The sequence below is a fragment of the Pongo abelii genome, chromosome 8 (genome assembly GCF_028885655.2).
Source record: "Pongo abelii isolate AG06213 chromosome 8, NHGRI_mPonAbe1-v2.0_pri, whole genome shotgun sequence".
Classification (NCBI taxonomy): domain Eukaryota; kingdom Metazoa; phylum Chordata; class Mammalia; order Primates; family Hominidae; genus Pongo; species Pongo abelii.
Genome location: NC_071993.2, coordinates 74,568,588 through 74,590,019, shown reverse-complemented (window position 1 = coordinate 74,590,019; position 21,432 = coordinate 74,568,588). Strand labels below are relative to the sequence as shown.

General features: G+C 49.4%; 1 protein-coding gene across 1 annotated transcript in view; it reads left to right on the top strand.

Moving 5' to 3' along the window:
• The first annotated feature begins 8,387 nt into the window (after positions 1 to 8,387).
• The window catches only part of TSPAN15 (tetraspanin 15), a 56,680-nt gene continuing 43,635 nt past the window's right edge, over positions 8,388 to 21,432 (top strand). Inside the window, exon 1 of the mRNA XM_002820875.6 lies at positions 8,388 to 8,642. Coding sequence (XP_002820921.1) covers positions 8,547 to 8,642 — 96 coding nt within the window. The 5' untranslated portion in view covers positions 8,388 to 8,546. The remainder of the gene's footprint in view (positions 8,643 to 21,432) is intronic.

Here is a 21,432-nt window from a genome sequence, read left to right as displayed (position 1 = left end):
CAGGGGGCACTTTAACTTCTTTTTTTTTTTTTTTTTTTTTGAGATGGAGTCTCGCTCTGTCGCCCGGGCTGGAGTGCAGTGGAGCAATCTTAGCTCACTGCAACCTCTGCCTCCCGGGTTCAAGCGATTCTCCTGCCTCAACCTCCCGAGTAGTTGGGACTATAGGCACCCGCCACCATGCCCAGCTAATTTTTTGTATTTTTAGTAGAGATGGGGTTTCACTGTGTTATCCAGGATGGTCTCGATCTCCTGATCCACCCGCCTCGGCCTCCCAAAGTGCCGGGATTACAGATGTAAGCCACTGTGCCCGGCCCACTTTAACTTCTTAATGGAGAAAAATCAGTTTACTTCTCTGAACTTCAGTTTCCTCACTTGCCAAATTCCATGGGTTGTGAGATTTAAGAGGTAATTATGTGAAAGCCCCAGCTCAATGCCTGATGCTAAAGAAATAACTGGTAGAGAATGAATATAGAGCCTTGGGAGTTGAAAGACAGGAGTCATGGAAAACTTGGACAACGGTAGTCCTTTTTCTCCTTTCCCTTTTCCTTTCCTTTCCTTTTTCTTTTATCTCCTCTCCTCTCTTCTCCTTTCCTTTCTTTTCCTTTCCTCCCTTCTTTCTTTTTCTTTTTTAGAGATGAGGTCTCACTATGTTGCCCAGGCTGGTGTCAAACTCCTGGCCTCAAGCAATCCTCCTGCCTCAGCCTCTCAAAGTGTTGGAATTACAGGCTTGAGCCACTGTGCCCAGTGAAGTCTCTTTTCTTTCTTTCTTTTTTTTTTGGGGGGGGGGGTTGTTTTGTTTTGTTTTTTTAACTCATCACTCTACTAATGAGGATGAAGTCCCATTTCAAAAATAAATATATAGATTCAAAATTGCAGTATTTGCGGGGAAGAACTAGAGGAAGAGGAAAAGAAGGGGATGGGTATTTGAGTTCCTTTTTTTTTTTAAAGGATCTATGATGCTGGGCGTGACTCACGCCTGTAATCCCAGCACTTTGGGAGGCCGAGGTGGGTGGATCACGAGGTCAGGAGCTCAAGACCAGCCTGGCCAAGATGGTAAAATGCTGTCTGTACTAATAATACAAAAATTAGCCAGGCACGGTGGCAGACGCCTGTAATCCCAGCTACTCGGGAGGCTGAGGCAGGAGAATTACTTGAACCCAGATAGCAGAAGTTGCAGTGAGCTGAGATTGTGCCACTGCACTCCAGCCTCAGTGACAGAGCAAGACCCCATCTCAAAAAAAAAAAAAGATTTATGAATGTAACAGTTAGCTTTTGCTGTAAAACAAATTACCCCAGAATTTAGTGCCTTAACACAACAATCATGTATTAGTTCGTAATTCTGTGGGTTGACAAATCTGGGCTGGGCTCAGCTGGGTGGTTCTGCTGGTCTTGCCTAGATCCACTCACATGGATATTGTTAGCAGTTGGGCTGATAGGCTGGATGGGCTAAGATGGTTTCACTCACATGTCAGGCAGTTGGTGGCTGTCAGCAAGGAGCCATGGCTCTACTTCATGTGGTCTCTCCAGCAGGCTAGCTCAGAATTGTTCTCATGACAAGTCAAGGCATTTGATTCCTAGGCTTAGAACTCAAACCTTACTTCCATCACGTTCTATTGGTGAAAACAAGTCAGAAGTGCAGCATAGATTCACAAGGTGGAGAAATAGATTCTACCTCTTGATAGAAGCTGTAAGGAGTTCATGGTCATTTAAAATCTCTCAAATAGGCTGGGCGTGGTGGCTCATGCCTGTAATCCCAGCACTTTGGGAGGCCGAGGTGGGTGGATCATGAGGTCAGGAGATTAAGACCATCCTGGCTAACATGGTGAAACCCCGTCTCTACTAAAAATACAAAAGAAAAAAAAAATTAGCCGGGCGTGGTGGCAGACACCTGTAGTCCCAGCTACTCGGGAGACTGAGGCAGGAGAATGGCGTGAACCCAGGAGGCAGAGCTTGCAGTGAGCCAAGATCGCGCTACTGCACTCTACACTGGGCGATAAAGCAAGACTCCAACTCAAAAAAAAAAATCTCCCAAATAGAGGTTACTCTTATGTATTTGGTGTGTTGGGAAGAAGTCCATGTGCAAACTCCCTGCTTGAGAGAGTGTCTTCTTCCCTGTGTTTCCTGTACTTACTTCCTTTACTTCTTGCCCTTCCTCTCTTTCATCCATTCTAATAAGGCTTTCACCCCCACGCTCTGTGGAAAGAGCTCTCATCAGGTCATTGTGACTCACACCTTGCAAAGCCAATGGATGATTTTCTGTGCTGCCTCCGCTTGACCTCTCAGGACATAGTAGAAGCCTTGGCGCAGGTTGGAAGGGGAGTTCCCAGGACACTTAATCCTTTCCCATATCTCTTTCTCCTTCTCCAAGCTCCCTGTCTCCTCACTGGCCTTGTTTTCCTTCTTCCTTACTGACTGTAGCTTCTCTGTTTTCTTTGCTGCCTCTCTGCTTCTCAGTGTAGGAGGTCCCAGGGTCGGCCTTTGTCTCTCTTTTCTCTTCTTGCTATACTTTCTCCCTAGATGACATCATATAGGCCAAAGTTTAAATGGATCAAATGACTCTCAAATCTATATCATCCAACCCAAACCTCACCTCTGAGCCCCCCAGACAACTGCACCTGGATTTTGAAAAGACATCTCAAAAAATAAAATGGCCAAACAAAGAAATTGCATTTTTTTTTAAAGTATATGTGCTGCTGAAACAAGCACAACAGTAATTTGAGTTTTGGCCTAACCTCCCCTGCCACTCTTCTTTATCTTTCTTGCCTTTGTAAATGACAGCAACATCTACTAAGAGATCATCCTTGCTTTCTCTTTTTCTCACACTCCACACCCAAAGCATCAGTGAGCCCTGCTGGCTCTACCTGTAATATATATCCCCAATGCAACTGCTTGTCACTATTTCCAATGCTGTCCACCTAGTCCAAGTCAAAACCTTCTTGCACTAGGACTGCTGCAACGGCCTCCTAACCAGTCTTCCTCCTCCCTCCCCTTCTGTAGGTTCCCCCAACTCCTGTTCATCCTCCATACAGGAGCCTGCCAAAGCACAAATCAGATTCTGTATCACCTGCCTGCTTCAAACCTACCAGTGGCCATCAGTGAAACTGGAAATAAATCTAAACCATTTTTTAAAGCCAAAGGCTCTTTCGTATGTCTCTGACCTTGCCTCCTTCCACTCTCCCAGGAACCCCTTGCATGAGCCACACAGATCTCTCCAAGGCCTTTCCTGTCTCCTGCCTTTGCACTTGCTGTTTCTTCCACTTAAAAGCTCTGCTCTCAGATCTTTAGCAGGGATCCATATCTGAAATTATACTTTTCTGTTTTGCTTTTTTTTTTTTTCAGGCAGGGTCTTGCTCTGTTGCCCAGGCTGGAACGTAGTGTTGCAATCATAGCTCATTGAAGCCTCAAATTCCTGGGCTCAAGCAATCTTCCTGCCAGTGACTCCTGAGTAGCTGGAACTGCAGGCATGCACCACTGTGCCCAGATGGTTTAAAACATTTGTTTTTGTAGAGACAGGGTCTCACTTTTTTGCCCAGGCTGGTCTCCAACTCCTGGCCTTAAGCCATCCTCCCACCTCAGCCTCCCAAAGTGTTGGGATTACCAGCGAGCCACTTTGCAGGCTGAAATGATACTTTTCATGTGTCTGTTTTCATGTGTTGCATGTTCCTACAACCCCTCACTCTCCAACAGAATAGAACAGAAGCTCTTGTTTATCTTGTGCATCTTGTTTGCAGTTGTATCCTCAGAGCCTGGGCAGGACTTGACTCATAGGAGAAGCTTGTTGTGCATTTGCTGACTCATCTATTGACTGTGAGAATTATAGCTAAGATTGTTAGAGCTGGAAGAGGAACAGGCCAACCTCATTGTTTCACAGGTGGGGAAACAGAGACACAGACAGAGACCTTTGCCCAGTGGCATGAATACAGACATACCCAAGTCAAATTGGTCATGCGTAATTGTTAGCTTCTTTTTCACAAACTGTAATAGCCATTAAAGGCAAGGGTTAGTCATTTCCCCCTAAATCTCACTGTCAAGTTATCACAAAAACAGATCTCAGGACGGATTCTGCTGCCCATACAAATGTCTATAAAACAAACATTTATTAGCTAGTAGCCACAAAATTGGTTCATACAACCTTTCTGTGAAACTCAAAAAGGCCCAGCTTTCTGTTCTTTTAGGAGCTCTTCCACCTTGCAAGAAGGGTCTGCTGGAGGAAAATACAATATTCTAAAGGCAGGATTCAGTCTGACTGATGGCTGCATTGGAATACTTTGGGACAGAAGCACTCTCAAGCCTTTAGCTCAGTGTATTATCCGTAAGTGAGAATTAGCAGCTTCCCAAGATTCTTTGACACTGTTTGAACAACCCCAAAACTATTTTAGCCAATCTAAATATCTTTAATACTGTTAATTTCTCCAAAGGAGACTCATTTCTAATACCTGTTATGCTAATTAATAAGCCCAGAATTTTACCAATCTATTCATTATGCTAATTAGAAAAGCCCTGGGGTGGATTGAGATATGGATATTTGCATGGGATACTGAGCGATTGTTCCAGACTCTGCACGCCTCTGAACTCCCAAGTTCATTGAAGTGAAGTTGGTAACTTAAAATCAGACATGGTGGAAGTATTTACTTTATGGAAATTAGAATCCCCCACACCAGCTAGTTTTTAAGTATTTACCAGTATATCAGTGGATAGCTGAGTAAGTGACCTCTGGAATGTGGCTTTCTGATAAGATGTTGGCTGACAACCTTACCCTCATGACTACCTCTGTACCTGTGATGCTTAATTCTGGCTGCACTTTAGAAATTACCTGGGGGAGTCCAGACACAATGGCTCACGTCTGTAATCCTAGCACTTAGGGAGGCTGAGGTGGGCTGATGATTTGAGGTCAGGAGTTCAAGACCAGCCTGACCAACATGGTGAAACTCCGTCTCTACTAAAATACAAAAATTAGCTGGGTGTGGTGGCGGGGGCCTGAAATGTCAGCTACTTGGTAGGCTGAAGCAAGAGAATCACTTGAACCTGGATAGCAGAGGTTGCAGTGAGTCAAGATCACGCCACTGCACTCCAGCCTGGGTGACAGAGCGAGACTGCCTCTCAAAAAAATAAAAACAAAAATAAAAATGAGAAATTACCTGGAGAGTTTAAAAATAATACTGATTACCAGGTTCCTGTTGGTGGTGATTTTGACTTGAATGCAGTGGGGCTTGAATATCAGGATACATTTAAAGCTTACCAGGTGCTTTTAATCTGCAGCTAGGGTTGCAGTCACACCTGTATGTCACACTATGCCACACATTCTAACAGTCCTACAAAAAAGTAATGGCAAAACCAGGATTTGCACCAGGCCTGCTGGCCCCTAGGCCAGAGTTCCTGGCTAAAGGAGGAAAAGTGGGAAACAGATGGCCATTTCTTCTGAGGTCTCAGTGTTTGCAAATGTGGTTCAGGAGGAGCCCTAGTGCTTGGGGTCAGGGTCAGGATTGCAGGTGGGGAGGCACAATGAAGAAGCCCAGCAGCCGGGGAAAGGCTGTGCCAGCCCCAAAGAGCTCCAAGGCTCTTTGTAGGGATGGTTCACCTCAAGGGCTTAGGGAGAGCTGAGAGGGCTTGCTAAGAAGCTTGTGTGTCACCAGGGAATATCTGAAAGATGAGAGAAAATGCAGCTGGCTGGAGAGGCCAGAAGGGAAGAATAGAAGTCCGGGGCAACTGGGAAGGGAACCTGTTGGAGGAGGGTGTGTGGCAGTTTCGACTGTAGTTTAAATATGGAGAATGAAAGGGAACTAGGAGGCTAAACTAGCCTTCTAGGGTATGAAGAGGGTTCCAAGCTTCTATGGGTGGGGAAGAGACTAGCGCCTCAAGTAATGTGTGTGGACTTAGCTCTGCAGGGCTGGGTGGAGGCTCTAGCCCTCAAAGAGGAATAAAAAGTTAGTCTTCCTCCTCAAAGGACAGAAAGGACAACTTTTTTTTTTTTGGGACCGAGTCTCGCTCTGTCATCCAGGCTGGAGTGCAGTGGCACGATCTTGACTCATTGCAACCTCTGCTATCCAGGTTCAAGTGATTCTCCTGCCTCAGCCTCCCGAGTAGCTGGGATTACAGGCACCCATCACCATGCCCAGCTAATTTTTGTATTTTTAGTAGAGCCAGGGTTTCACCATGTTGGCCAGGCTGGTCTTGAGCTCCTGACCTCGAGTGATCCCCCTGCCTCAGCCTCCCAAATTGTCAGGATTACAGGCGTGAGCTACCGTGCCTGGCCAGAATGGACAACTTTTAACACTATGGTAAGATGCCTTCTTGGCCCTCAGATAATCATTTGAGGGCAGCTTGCATTACTCTCTGGTTCTCTTTCCACCTTTTCTTTTCCCGGTTGTTTTTTTTTTGAGACAGGGTCTTGCTTTGTTGTCTAGGCTGGAGTGCCGTAGCACAATCATAGCTCACTGCAGCCTTGATCTTTCGGGCTCGAGAAGCGATACTCCCACCTCACCCTCCCAAGTAGCTGGGACTACAGGCATGAGTCACCATGCTTGACTAATTTTTTTTGATTTTCAGTGGAGACGAGGTCTTGCTACGTTGCCCAGACTGGTCTGAAACTCCTGGACTCAAGCAAACCTCCCACCTTGGCCTCCCAAAGTGCTGGGATTACAGGCATGAGCCACTGTGCCTGGCTCTGGTTCTATTTCTCTACCCCACACAAACATCCTCCCAAGGTTTGTTTGTTTTGTACCAGGAAATTGGTTTCCTTTTACCCTTCCAGGCATGGCACTGCCTCCCTCCCCAACCCCCAATCTTGCTTTCTTCCTCCTAGGGCAGAGCTCTGGGGGCTAGAGCCAGCCTGGACTAAGTCTCTGAGTCTGTCCTCTGTTGAGTTTGTGTAGGCAGGAGCCCTGGGAACCCAGGACTGGGGACTTGTATAAGAGTGTCATTCCTGAAATCACCACTAGGGACCCCACCCAGCACTGCTAGAGCTCATGACCTCTGTGCCATGGATTTAATTACTGAAGGCCACAGCAGGGATTGTCTGGCTCCCAAGTCCCAGGCTGAGCTAGGCTTGGGAGACAGGAAACAACAGTGAGTAAAGCTGGGACCATCTAGCATGAGAGACAGGCTCACAGCTGCCTCTGGTCCCAGGCTGAGAAAAGGCCAGGTGGGAGGAGGCTGGGTTAGTGGCTCGCTATGTGCAAGAGAGGGAGCTGCCTCCCTCACTTATAGTTTCTGTTTGTTTGTTTTTTGTTTTTTTGAGATGGAGTCTCCCTTTGTCACCCAGGCTGGAGTGCAGTGGCGGGATCTCGGTTCACTGTAACCTCCGCCTCCCGGGTTCAAGCGATTCTCCTGCTTCAGCCTCCCCAGTAGCTGGGACTACAGGCATGTACCACCCTGCCCAGCTAATTTTTTTGTATTTCTTAGTAGAGACAGGGTTTCACCACGTTGTCCAGGCTAGTCTCGAACTCCTGACCTCAAGTGATCCGCACGCCTTGGCCTCCCAAAGTGTTGGTATTACAGGCGTGAGCCACCGTGCCCGGCCTTGTTTTTGTTTTTGTTTTTGTTTTGGAGAGAGGGTCTCACTCTGTCTCCCAGGCTGGAGTGCACTGGCACAATCACGGCTCACTGCAGCCTTGACTTTCCCGACTCAAGCGATCCTCCCGCCTCAGTCTCCCAAGTAGCTGGGACAACAGGTGCGCCGCCGTGCCTGGCTTTTTATTTTTTTTAAATTATAGAGTCGGGGTTTTGCCATGTTGCCCAGGCTGGTCTTGAACTCCTGGGGCTCAAGCCATTCGCCCGCCTCAGCCTCCCAAAGTGCTGGGATTACAGGCGTGAGCCACCGCGCCAGGCCTTCAACCTAGTTTGAAGATGGGGTTTCCCGGGAAGAACCCTTCCCAAGGCTGGGTTATCACCTGGCAAAAGTAGGGGACTTCCGAGGTCGTTTGGTGAAGGCCTTCAGCAGATCTGTTTCACGAGCAGACTCCAGCTCCACAGGGGCCTATTAGCCCCACCCTGGTCTGCCTCCCTGAGCCTTCCTGAGCCGAGCAACTCCACTTCCTTATTCCATTCACGTTTAGCACACTTATTTGCACTTTCAACACCTGGGCGATTAATTCTTGCCCTTTTCCCAGTTTTCCCTCTTGACAAGAGGAAAGCTTGTATTTCTATGTACCCCGATTAGGCACACTCGCTCTCTCCCTAGAGCACCTCTGGTTCACCTCTCCCACGCGCCCTGCGTTGCACAGGCGTTTCCAGAGTTGCACGCGAGCTCATTTGCAAGACCGTCTCCCCCTCCTATCCCTTCTTGGTCCCCTCTAGGGCCCAGGGCAGCAGCCCCGCCCCTGGCCCGCCCCTCCCAGAGGCTGGGCCGCCGCGGCCTCCTATTGGCCGCCAGGGCTGGCAGGCTTCCCGGCTGGGGCTGTGATTGCCGAGCGCCAGTGTCAGTCCCGGAGAGAACGCCGGTGGCGGGGCGGGTAGCCCGGCAGCCGCAGGTGGGGCCACGAGCGCTGGCTGAGGGACCGAGCCGGAGAGCCCCGGAGCCCCCGTAACCCGCGCGGGGAGCGCCCAGGATGCCGCGCGGGGACTCGGAGCAGGTGCGCTACTGCGCGCGCTTCTCTTACCTCTGGCTCAAGTTTTCACTTATCATCTACTCCACCGTGTTCTGGGTGAGTGACCCCAGTAGGGCCCGGGGATGGGGGTGGGCACCCACAATCCGGCCGCCCCCTCACTGGCCCGGGGTTGGGTCCACACTTAGCCGCTCCAGGGATTGCGCGGGTGAGCGCGCGCGGACTCCTTGTCTTTCTACCGCGCATTCTGGCGGCCAGAGCTCAGCCTGAATTTTCAGCCGCCCTTTCGGGAGTGTTAGAGCCGGTTGCCGACCGACCGAGTGCCACCTGGCTCACCTGTGTGCACCGGGTGGGCGGTTTGCCCGCTGTGCGTCCGCTGGCCGGCTGGCTAGGCCGAGGTGACCGCGCTGGCCGCGCCCACCACGCCTACCCGGTAGGACTGACTGCCTCTGCATCGGCCTGTGGAGCTTAAGTAGTTAGGCTTTGCAGTCGGAGTTGGGAGACCTGGATTCCGGGTCTGGTCCCTGCTAGTTACTTGCTGATGCCCCTGAGCGAGACGCTTCACCGCTGCGTCTTGGTTTCCTCTTTGGTGGATGCACGTGCCTCCTGCGTGGCGAGGAGAAGTCCCCCAGACGAAGTCTCCTGCACTCCTAGGTGCTCAGTTTCCGCTGTCGCTGGGCTTCACCTCCTCCTCTGCCTTGTTAGGGGGCAGGATGGTAGTGTTTAGACATGAACCAAGCTTTGAATTCCGTCGCTCCGAGTGGTATTTTATTTTATATTTTATTTTTTATTTAAAACATTGCTAATCTCTGTATCGTTCCAATTTCAGTTTGTGCGTTTCTGAAATGAGCACTTGCTGAGCGATCTTGGGGAAGTTACTTCATCCCTCTCGGCCATGGTTTCCTCATCTGTAAATGGACACAGTAATTATATTCAACTTGTAGGGTGCTCGCGGAGATTAAATGAAATAGGCCGGGTACGGTGCCTAGCGAAGAGCTCAAGAAGTATGAGACATTATTACTATCGTGGGCAGGGAATTTGGACACCTGTGGTGTAAGCTGCCCCAAGAGATTGGGTTTCTGTAAGGGCGTTTCATATTAGGCTGGGCCCTAGTCTAGAGATGAGGATATCTTCCTATAGGCCAGCTCCACCCCTGTCACTCCAGAATCGCTCTCTGCCTGCAGTATGCCACAAGAACAGACTTGCCCAGGGACCCAGGGTGGTCACTGACACCCCATTCCCACCAAATATACACACTCTTCCCTGGTGTCCTCCTTAGCCCCTTGCTGGGTCTCTTCTGCTAGCAGGAGCTGCTGGATTTGCCATCAGGACTGGCTTTCCTTGTGACCACTTTGTGGGTGGGGCCTTGCCTGGTAATCGGAGATCCAGATTCAGCTCTGTTACTGACTTATGGATATCTTAGGCAAGTCACTTCCCTGTTTTGGGCCTCAGAACTGTTCATTGACTTTTCCATCTAGAAAACTAGTCTGAGGCCAGTTTCCAATCCAATTCTCTGACTCTAGGTAATGTGGAAGAGAGATGAACAGTATGTTTGGGGGCTGGAGGATGGAGCAAGGACCTGTTGGTGGAAGCTCCAGGGAGACAGAAGGTCATATGTGGGATGGGAGTTGGGGGGTGATTTGAGCTATAAATCAGCGGTTGCATCAGAATCTACAGATTCTTGTGCCCTGGCATAGGTATTTATTTAAATTTACATAAGCTTAATTGTAGTAAATTACTTACTAGTATTAAGGTAATTCTAGTGTGCAGTCAGTATTGAAAACTGCTGCCCTAGATGGTCTCATAGGTCCCCTAAGTCCCCAGGATTTCTGTGCTGCCCTGTGTGGTCTGTGAGCCCTTCTCTCTGTAGATCAGAGTTGAAAGAGCCTAAGGTTGATGGGTGGGGAGGTAGGAAGATGGAGTTGTATTTCCAGCTTCACCCCTTCCCCAGATATGTAATCACAAACCAGTCTCTCTACCTCCTCACACTTCCATTTTCTCATCTATAAAATGAATAAGTGAATCTCTGCCTTGTACCTCACTGAATTGTTTTAGGATTAGTGATATGGGGAAAGAGTGACATATGAGCAAAATAAGTGCAGTACAAACATACGTCATGCAGTTAAATAAAACCGAACTCTAATTTTTAAGGCTTTGTTCTGTCGCGGTCCTTTGCAGCCCCCAGAGAAGCCCACCCAATGGCCCTTGCCTTGCTTCTCTTGGGCAGGGTGGTTCTCAGAACTTGGAATCCCTCCTCTGTCGACTGAGGTTGCCTTACCAAATCCTTAACTCCCATCCCTGGAAGTATTTCTGTTTAAAAGTCTCCACACCCATGCCAAGAACTCAGCCACCTGCCAACTCTGCCAGAGCAGCTCCAGGTGCCAGAGTTTGACTTCAGGGCAGGGCCCAGTGTGAGTAAGTAATCTGTCCTGGACCAGGTTTACTGTTATTTGGAAACCATTTACAGGAAAGCCTATTATCTCTGGTGCCATCTCTGGTGCCATCTCTGGGGTTGAGGGAAAGACTACTTGCTTTGTAAGTCCAAAGTGCTAACAATTTGCATCTCGGTTTTTAGGTCTGCAGGGGCCATAAGTTTTCTGACAGCCTTGTACCTTCTGTAAGACTTTTTGCTTACTTTAAAAATTACTACTGGGGCCAGGCCCGGTGGCTCACGCCTGTAATCCCAGCATTTTGGGAGACTGAGGTGGGAGGATCACCTGAGGTCCGGAGTTTGAGACCAGCCTGGCTAACATGGTGAAACCCCATCTCTACTAAAAATACAAAAATTAGCCAGGTGTGGTGGTGTATGCCTGTAATCCCAGCTACTCGGGAGGCTGAAGCATGAGAATTGCTTGAACCCAGGAGGTGGAGGTTGCAGTGAGCTGACATCGTGCCACGGCACTGTAGTTGGGTGACAGTGTAAGACTCAGTCTCAAAAAAAAAAAAAAAAATTACTATTGGCCAGGCATTGTGGCTCATGCCTGTAATCCTAGCACTTTGGAAGGCCAAGATGGGCAGATTGCTTGAACCTGGGAGTTCGAGACCAGCCTGGGCAACATGGTGAAACCCTGTCTCTACTAAAAATACAAAAATTAGCTGGGCGTGGTGGCATGCACCTGTAGTCACAGCTACTTGGGAGGCTGAGGTAGGAGGATCACCTGAGCTCAGGAGATGGGGGTTGAAGTGAGTTGAGATTGTGCCACTGCACTCCAGCCTGCATGAGACTCTGTTGCAGAAAATAAAAAATAAAAAATAAATTACTACTGATAGAAATGCATGCATGGGCTTGGTACAAAATTTAGAAGCAGAAAAGGGTAAGGCCGGGTGAGGTGTAATCCCAGCACTTTGGGAGGCTGAGGCGGGCGGATCGTGAGGTTAAGAGATCGAGACCATCCTGGCCAACATGGCAGAACCCCGTCTTTACTAAAAATACAAAAATTAGCTGGGTGTGGTGGCGTGTGCCTGTAGTTTCAGCTACAGCGAGGGCTGAGGTGGAGAATCGCTAGAACCCGGGAAGCGGAGGTTGCAGTGAGCCTAGATAGCGCCACTGCATTCCAGCCTGGTGACAGTCTCAAAAAAAAAAAAGGAAAGGGTAGTGGTTAGTGACAAGCCTCCCCTCCCACCCTCTCTCCTGGCCTGCCCAGTCCAGAGGATGCCTTTGTTATCAGTTTCCTGTCACTCTTTTCTGAGCTATCGTAGTCAAAGGATGTTTTAGGACAAACATATGTATATTTAAAATAAGGTAGCATACTATACACAGAACTACGTATGTAGCCCCTCTTTCACTTAAATTTAAATCCACGAGAATTATGGAGCTCTGCTAGGAGCTGCCTCATTCTGTGTGTTGGCTGCATAGATTCCACTCTAGGCTATGCCACATTTATTTAATAGTCCCCAGCTGGGGAACTCTTAGGTTGTTCCCAGTCTTTCTTTCTGTCTTTCTCTCTCTCTTTCTCTCTCTCTTTCTTTCTCTCTTTCTTTCTCTCTCTCTTTCTTTCTTTCTTTCCTTCTTTCTTTCTTTCTTTCTTTCTCTCTCTCTCTCCCCCTCCCTCCCTTCCTTCCTTCTTTCCTTCCTTCCTTTCTTTCCTTCTTTCTTTCTTTCTTTCTCTCTCTCTCTCCCCCTCCCTCCCTTCCTTCCTTCTTTCCTTCCTTCCTTTCTTTCTTTCCTTCTTTCTTTCTTTCTTTCTCTCTCTCTTTCTCTCCATCCCTCCCCCCCCCTCCCCCCCCTTTCTTTCTTTCTTTCTTTCTTTCTTTCTTTCTTCCTTTCGTTCACTGAGAACAGTGACAGAGTGAGTATCTCTGAATGTGTCATTTTGCATGGGTGTATATGTCTGCGGAGTAATTTCTAGGAGTGGGGTTGTTGAGTTAAGGGGTATATGATTATCTATTATACATGCAGACACGCGCCTGCCATCAGTATATACAGCTTGATGAGTTTTCACAAAGTGAACACACCTGAACACTGAGCCCCCAGGTCAACCAGCAGAATGGACAGCAGAAGCCAGATACCCCTCGAGCCCTCTTCTAGGCACTATCTCTTATCTTTGGGGGTGATCATCACTGGATTATCTAGCAGTATAGAATAGCTTTGCCTGTTTTTGTATGTGCATTTAACATTTTCATGTTATTAAATTGTCCTATATAGAGGTGATACCAATTGTAATATTATTTACTTAATATGTTTATTTAAATTTACTTTCTTTTTTTTTTTTTTTGAGACAGAGCCTCGCTCTTTCACCTAGACTGGAGTACAGTGGTGTGATCTTGCTGCAGCCTCTGCCTTCCAGGCTCAAGCGATTCTCCTGCCTCAGCCTCCCGAGTAGCTAGGACTACAGGCGCCTACTACCACGCTGGGCTAATTTTTGTATTTTTGATAGAGACGGGGTTCTACCATGTTGACCAGACTGTCTCGAACTCCTGACCTCAAATGATTCACCAGCCTGGGCCTCCCAAAGTGCTGGGATTACAGGCGTGAGTCACTGCGTCCAGCCTAAACTTACTTTTTAAAGTTAAATTTCTTTTCCTTTTTTTCCCTTTTTTAAAGTATATATTTTTTATTTTCCAGGCACATAGGTTCAAGTTGCCCTGAATATGCACGCCTTTAAATTTATTTTTAAAAGGAGGCTTTATATCAGTATTATGAATGGGAAACCAAGACCCCCATCGTAAATAGCAGGTAAAGGTTTAAAGTAAATACAGTACAGGGAAAACAAAACAATGATACTAAATCCTAGCTGGATGTCATGGGTGCTGAAGGCTGTGACCCTGATGCCCACCCTCTCTGTTCAAAAGGTAGGTTGGCAAGTGCTTGAGGGGCTTAAAGACAAACTAGCACCCAAACTGAGACCCACTCCTTGATGCAATTGGAGGGGTCGAAAGGGCATTGAACGAGGAAAGCTCAGTCTGTAAGTCCCTATGATAGATATGCCCCTAAACCGCTTATGGTTATCTGTCCCACACTCAGGGCCCTCTTGTTTTCAGCAGGGAACTTTGGGGCTGCAAAAGGGTGTGTTTGAGGCTCACTTGGCAGAGCTGGCATGTACCCCAGGTCCCTGCATCCTCAGGCAGGTGCTCCTTGGCCCTTCCAGTAAGTCATGGAGATGTCTGCGGGAGAAATGAGCTCACGCTGAGGCACTTAGAGCCTCCTTTTCCCACCACACAGGGTGAATCATTCTGACACATGCGCCCTCAGCCCGTTGGGGTCACACCTCTAATTTTAGCACTGCCCACAGGGTATCTTAGAGATCCGCTTACAGGACTGCTTTTCCTTGCTGGACCATGGGCTCCCAGAGGTCAGGATTGTAGTTCATCCATATCCTCCTCTGAATGCTGGCCCTGGGGCCTGCGCACACAGTAGGTGCTCAGGGGAGGCTCGTTGCATGATGGTGATTGAGTCCCACTTGCACCTACAAGGCGAGGATCCAATTTGGGGCAGAGGCCTGGCTGGGGGTGTAACCCGCAGTGGTCAGGTCTGCTGAGGCCTTGAGTTTGCAAAGTGGGCAGGGCTGATCATGGTGCTACGGACTCTCCACAGAGCACCAAGCCTGTTTCCTTGATAACAGGGTAGGACTTTCAAGTGGGTAAAGGTGTCATGGCTGGGGAGTGTTGACTAATCAGAAGAAAAGGACTTGGTGGGAGTTGGGGGCAAGTGGGGAGGAGCTGAGGGTGGGTAGGTGGTGGAGGCAGCGAATGCCAGAGGCAATAGGAACTCTTTCTGGGCTTTCTCCGAGGATGAACCTGCTTATTAGAGCTTGGTCTGTGATTTCTTACATTTCTTATAGTTTAATGGTTAAGAGTGTGGGCTGTGTACCAGGTTGCCTGGGTTCAAATCCCAGCTCTGACACTTAAAGGTTAAGTGGCCTAGGCATAACTTCCATGCACCTCACCTACCTGAGAGTTGCTGAGAAGATTAAATGGATTAATACATCTGAAGAGCTTAGAGCGGTGCCTGGCACATGACAAACACTCCATCAATTACTCACGGATTAGCCGTTCTTTTCCTGCCTTCCTCTCTAGCCTTGCTGCTCAGGAGCCATAGACTAAGAATGAGAAGGGCTGTTAAAGACACCTCTAGTGCAGCCTTTTGAATTTACCGATAAGAAATCAGAGGCCTGAAGAGAAGTGAGTTGCCTGAAAGCCCACAGCAAGTCAGTGACAGGCCAAGACCAGATGGAGGCTGCCCGACTCCAGTTTCTTCCTCGGGCCCCCATGACCTTTCCAGGCGCCATGTATGTTCCTCCCTGGTGTCAGGGTGAGGGTAGAAGATAACCTTTCTGAAAGAGGCCACGTCCCTGGCCTCCCAGTGAAGCACTAGGTGAAGCCAGGCCAAAAAGAAAGCACTTCTCTGGAGACAGTTTCCAGGAGGAGATTTTTACTTTCGAGAAGAGCTTTATTATTTTTGTGAAAATAATACATGCGCATAGCTTAAAAAATTCAAGCCATTCGGGAAAGTACAACGAAAACAACAAAAGTCCCCTTTGATTCTACTACTGGGATTCAACCGCTGTTATATGTTGGTAAACATCCATCTGGACATCTTGTACATATATGTAGACATTTTACTTCTTTAATTATCTTTCTTATTGTGTTTGATTTGTCGAGCAGAGTTCATTTTCTGGCTCTAGGTAAGCATTCCAAATAGTGAAACTCAAATAGTGAAGCTGAAAGTGGGGCAGCCTTCATATTGGAGAAGTGGTCAGCCGTGCCTAATGGGCTGTCAGAGATGATCTCATAGCATCAGACTGGGCTCAGGCCTTGGGCACAGAGAGGTCCTCCCCTCCCCCAGTCTGGCCACAGAGACTTTAAAATCCAGAGAATCAGGGCTGCAGCCCTGCCAGGGGTTTGGAGAACCTTCCAACACCTTCATTTTATAGATGAGCAAACTAAGGCCCTGAGAAATGTCCTTTGCTCTTAACCTAGACTTTGTACATGGTCTCGTTCCCCGCTTTAATAGAGGAATTGCTTTATGTCATAGGACTGGACCTTGCTGCCTTTGGGTTGGTTCCTGGAGAAGCAGGAATAACCACCTGCCCTCCTGCCCGGAGCCCTTTCTTCCCAGGTGACTCACAATGCCACCCTGGGGTGGGGCTCACGGTCAACCTGATAAGGGACTGATAATGAAATCTCTGTACCAACTGGCTCCACAAAGGGGAAAGATGTTTTCTGGGTAAGTCTGGTCAGAAGAGGTTGAGGGTGGGGGAAAACAAAACAGACAAAAAAAAAAAAAAAATGAAACAACCTTTCCCAGAGAGAACTTTTAGATGTGAATGGGTTTGAATTGACTTCTTGTTGGAAGGCAGGAGCATTCAGTCTTAACCAGCCGTGCTCTCTGGTTGGTTGGTTTGTTCATTAAGTCAACAAATAGTTATTTGATGCTTACTGAATGCCAGGCACTGTGATACCGTGGTAGGTGTGGGAAACAACTATGAACAAGGCAGGTTTAGTCCAGGCCTTGGAAGACAGAGCAGTAAATAAGTATCACTTGTGATAGGTGCTAAGGAGAAAATTAGTGAGCAAGTGGGGAGGGATGGGCGTTTCCACTTTCGATGACGTGGTCAGGGAAAGCCTTTATGAGGAGCTGACATTTCAGCTGAAGCTCAAATAGAGAAGGGGCCAGCCATAAAGGCTTGTCCAGAGCATCCCAGGCAGAGAGAGCCATGAGTGCAAAGTCCCTGAGGCAGATTGCAAGCATGGCTGCAGCAGATGAGGAAGCCCGGGAAGGGCTGCGCTGTGGATGGAGAGGGTGGCAGGGGCCTGGCTGTATGAAGAGTTTGGGGTTCGAGTGACTGAGAAGCAGGTTTTCATTGTCAGGCCCTGTGGTCTTGACATCCAGAGACCTAGATCAGGTAGGTGTTGGCTATTCTGTGTGACACTGGGTAAAGGACCAGCTCTCTGAGCCTCCGAGATGCCTCCTCTGTGGGTACCCCAGAGGGCAGTGGGGAGGATCCTGTGAGATGAGAGGTGCGAAAGCACGGGGCCTACTCTAGGGCCCCCCACCCATGGAGGGAGGGAGACTCTAGGGCCCCCCACCCACTGAGGGAGGGAGACTGTAGGGCCCCCAACCTCCACGAAGGGAGGGAGACTCTAGGGCTCCCTGCCCACAGAGGGAGGGAGAGTCACCTGCGAGCCTTGCATTGCTCAGGGGTAGTTGGGGAGATGAGATGAGATGAGATGAGATGAGATGAGAACCTCTGGAATCCATCTTGTCAGAGGAGGCTTCTTTGCCCCTGGGGTACTCAGCCTGCCCAGAACAGATGGCTATGGAACCAGCTCCTCCAGCCAGCTGGTCTGACCCCTTGGGCGTGCATGTGGTCTTTTCCAGAGGCTGGGCCCCTCCCACCCCTTAGTTTCTGGGCTACCATGGCACACTGTCAGAGGCACTGGGCCACAACAGGCACGCGGGGCCAGGCAGGCCGTCTGAGAAGTGTCCTGCAAGGCTCTGAGGGGTCCCAGCCCTCGGTCGGCACGAGTTGTGCAGCTCCAAGCTAGGCACCTGGGCCGGTGGAGGTGGGGAAGAGACACCATAGAGACACTGTAGACTTACGGTGTCACCTTCCCCCGCTAGAGGGTTGGCCTGTGAAGGAGATGGCAGCCACCTCTGCCTCTGGTGATGTGCCATGTTAGCCCAGGAACTAAGGGGTGGGAGGGGCCCATTCCCTGGAAAAGAACACATGCACACCCAAGGGGTCAGACCAACTGGCTGGAGGAGCTGGTTCCATCAAGGGCCAGTCTGAGCTAGACTGCCTGACTGTAGTGGCCTGACCACCACATTTTGCTTCATCTCTTTGAATTCTCAGAGTGACCCTTGAGCTGGGCAGGACAGGGGGTCTTGTCCTGTTTTACAGAGGAGTCCTTGGGAGGACTCTGAGGGCTTCCCTGGGCAGAGAGGCCTCGCAGAGAGGAGTGGAGATGAGTCTTGGGAGAGGGAGGGCGGGCTACAGAATGTTTTTTGGGCCTGAGTGTTGAGGTCAGAAATGCCCTCTGGGAAGACCAGGTCTGGAGACCAAGCAGACCTGAGGAGGATGAGCACTTCTTGGTTGGCAGGTGAGGAGAAGGTCCATGTGACAAGTCATGGACAACTCTCTGTGCCTTGGTTTTCTTGTCTGCTGGGAGGGGATAACTGTTGTGCTGCCCACAGGGGTGAGGCTTGGATGAGGCAGTGCCCACAGAGCTCTGAGTGGGCATCTGGCTGGGTAACCGTTCATGCAGATGCTGGGAGGACACACCGTCTGCCGCGTGTCTCGCCATACTTTGCTTCATCTCTTTGCATTCTCAGAATGACCCCGTGTGCCTTGTCCCATTTTAAAGAGGAGGAGACTGAGGCCCTGAGCGGGGAAGTGACTTGTGTGAGAACCATCATTTGCGTCTGTTCCTGGGACAAGAACTGTTTCACTGTGGGAAAGGTGCCTGTTGGGTTTTAATTTTTTCCAGAAGGGACTTTCTCGCCAAGACATTTGCATCTGGGCCTGCAGTGAAGCAAATATTTCCCTGGAGGGTGGAAGGAAAACAGCCTTGGCCCAGATGGGCTTGTTTTTCCCTCTTCAGAACCCTCCCACTTCCTGCCTGGGAGAGCAGGAACCCCCAACTCCTGGGGCTGCTGGAAGTCCCTCTCAGGATGTTGCCTGTGACCTTGTATGAGTGACACAGGCTGTTTCCCATCTCCTACCAGAGGGTTGGCCATGCTGACCTCTCCGGCTGTGCTGGGTGCAGTATGGGGAGACTGTGGGGGTGCTTGGGGTCAGGGTGTTCATTTCTGGGCGCTCACTGTGCCAGGTGCTGGGTGCAGGCATGGGCACAGTGTGGCTGGTGGTGGGCTGAGGCCAGCCTCTGGCCCACCCTGTGGCAGATTGGGACCATCCCCTGGGGGGATGCACAGGATTCTGAGACTAGGTCACTTCCCAGAGTCAAAAGACAGGACCTTCTTGGCCAGTGGACCTTGACTTCATGGCTCAAGGCCTCCTACCCTGGGAGGATTTCACAAGAACACATGTCCACCACCCCCCGCCACCGCCCCCCCATCACCAGAGCTTCTGATTCAGTGGGTCTGGGCTAGGCCCAGGCACCTGTAATAAAAAAAAAAAAATTATAATGACAGGGTCTTGCTCTGTCACCCAGAGCAAGTGGTCCAATCATGGCTCACTGCAGCCTTGACCTCCTGGGCTCAAGTGATCCTCCCACCTCAGCCTCCTGAGTAGCTAGAACCACAGGCATGTGCCACCATACCTGGCTAATTTTAAAGTTTTTTTTTTTTTTTTTGTAGAAATAGTGTCTCACCATGTTGCCCAGGCTAGTCTTGAACTCCTGGGCTTAAGTGATCCACCTGCTTCCACTTCCCAAAGTGCTGGGATTATGGGCGTGAGCCACCGTGCCCAGCTTTATCTGTAATATTTTTATTTTTATTTTATTTTTTAAGTTTATTTTATTTTTGAGACGGAGTCTTGCTCTGTCGCCCAGGCTGGAGTGCAGTGGTGCGATCTCGGCTCACTGCAAACTCCGCCTCCCAGGTTTACGCCATTCTCCTGCCTCATCCTCCCAAGTAGCTTGGGACTACAGGTGCCCACCATCACGCCCAGCTGGTTTTTTGTATTTTTAGTAGAGACAGGGTTTCACCGTGTTAGCCAGGATGGTCTTGATCTTCTGACCTCGTGATCCGCCCACCTCGGCCTCCCAAAGTACTGGAATTACAGGCATGAGCCACCGCACCTGGCCCTACCTGTAATTTTTAAACTTCCCTGGGTGATTCTAATGTGCAGCTGGAGTCGAAACCACAGCTCAGGGTGGTATCTGTAAGGGAATTCTGATGGTACTGGCGATTTCCAGGACACCTTTCTCTGCAGGTGAATCCTGAGTGATGTGAAACCTTCTTCTGACATCTCTTACGATCTGGACAGGTTCTCTGAGCTGGGGAAAGTTAGCAAACACAGTTGGGAGAGGCCCAGAAAGAAAGAGAACACTCTAGCCAGGGGTTTGGGAGAAGTGCAGGGGGAGTCAGTAGGGCCCCATGTGGGCGAGGAAGGGCTGGTGGAGGTATGTGGAGACCACTGGCCTGGGAATGTGGGAGACTATGGGAGCTGGCTTCTCCTGCAGGGAACCAGGATGTATGTTGTGGGAGGGAGGGGAGTCTGTGAGTTCTAGAATTTTGCTTTCCTTTTGGTTATCTTCAAAACAGTCTTTTACGTGCTCTAAAGGCAAGGTTTCTGTGCAGTTACCTTTGTAACTAGAATAAGTTTCTATAGAATCAGGCTTAAGTTTTATGAGTCAGGGATTCAGAAACTTGTGGGGTGGCCTGTGACAATTTTTCCTCCTTAAATGATATCTCGAGTTTGAGAACTCTCGATGCAGGATTATCATGTTGGAAAGCTGGCTGTGATCTCCAGGTCAGTGAACTGCAGTTCTGGCCCCCATAGGAGAGGTGTGGCAGGTGGTGGTCTATCTCTACTTCACAGATGGTGAAAGAGGGCCAGACAGGGGAGAGGACCTTGCTTGGGATCATGGTGGTAAGCTAGGGGCCAGTTAGCAGAAGGATGAGGCCTTGATTTCTCATTCTGACTGGTGAGCTCTGTTGTGAGTTGAGTCGTGGCCTCATCAAAAAGGTATGTTCTTGGCCGGGTGCGGTGGCTCACACCTGTAATCCCAGCACTTTGGGAGGCTGAGGCAGGTGGATCACTTGAGGTCAGGCGTTAGAGACCAGCCTGGCCAACATGGTGAAACCCCATCTCTACTAAAAATACAAAAATTAGCCGGGCATAGTGGCACATGCCTATAATCCCAGTTGCTTGGGAGGCTGAAGCAGGAGAATTGCTTGAACCTGGGAGGTGGAGGTTGCAGTGAGCCGAGATGGCGCTACTGCACTCCAGCTAGGCGTCAGAGCGAGACCCCCGTCTCAAAAAAAAATAATAATAAAGTATGAAGGAATGTATGTTTAGGTGCTAGAACCTGTGAATGTAACCTTATTTGGAAAAAGGGTTTTTGCAGATATAATTCAGTTCAAAATCTTGAAATGAAATCATCTTAGATGACCTGAGTGTGCCCTAAATCCAATGTCAAGTGCCTTTATAAGAGAAAGGCAGAGGGAGATATGAGGCGGACAGAAGAGGAGGCCATGGGCACACAGAGGAAACTGAGTACACGGCCTCAGTGTACTCAGTGTGCAGACGGGGGCAGACAAGCCGAGCAACTCTGGGAGCCACTAAAAGCTGGCGGAGGCAAGAGGGCTTCTCCCCTAGAGCCTCCGGAGGGAGCATGGCTCAGCAGACACCTTGGCCTCTGGCCTCCAGAACTGTGAAAGATTAAACTTCTGTTTTAAGCCACCCCATTTGTGGTCATTTGTTCGGGCAGCCATAGGAAAATGCAAGCCCTTCTGCCTCACCAGGTGGCCTTACTAGGGAGG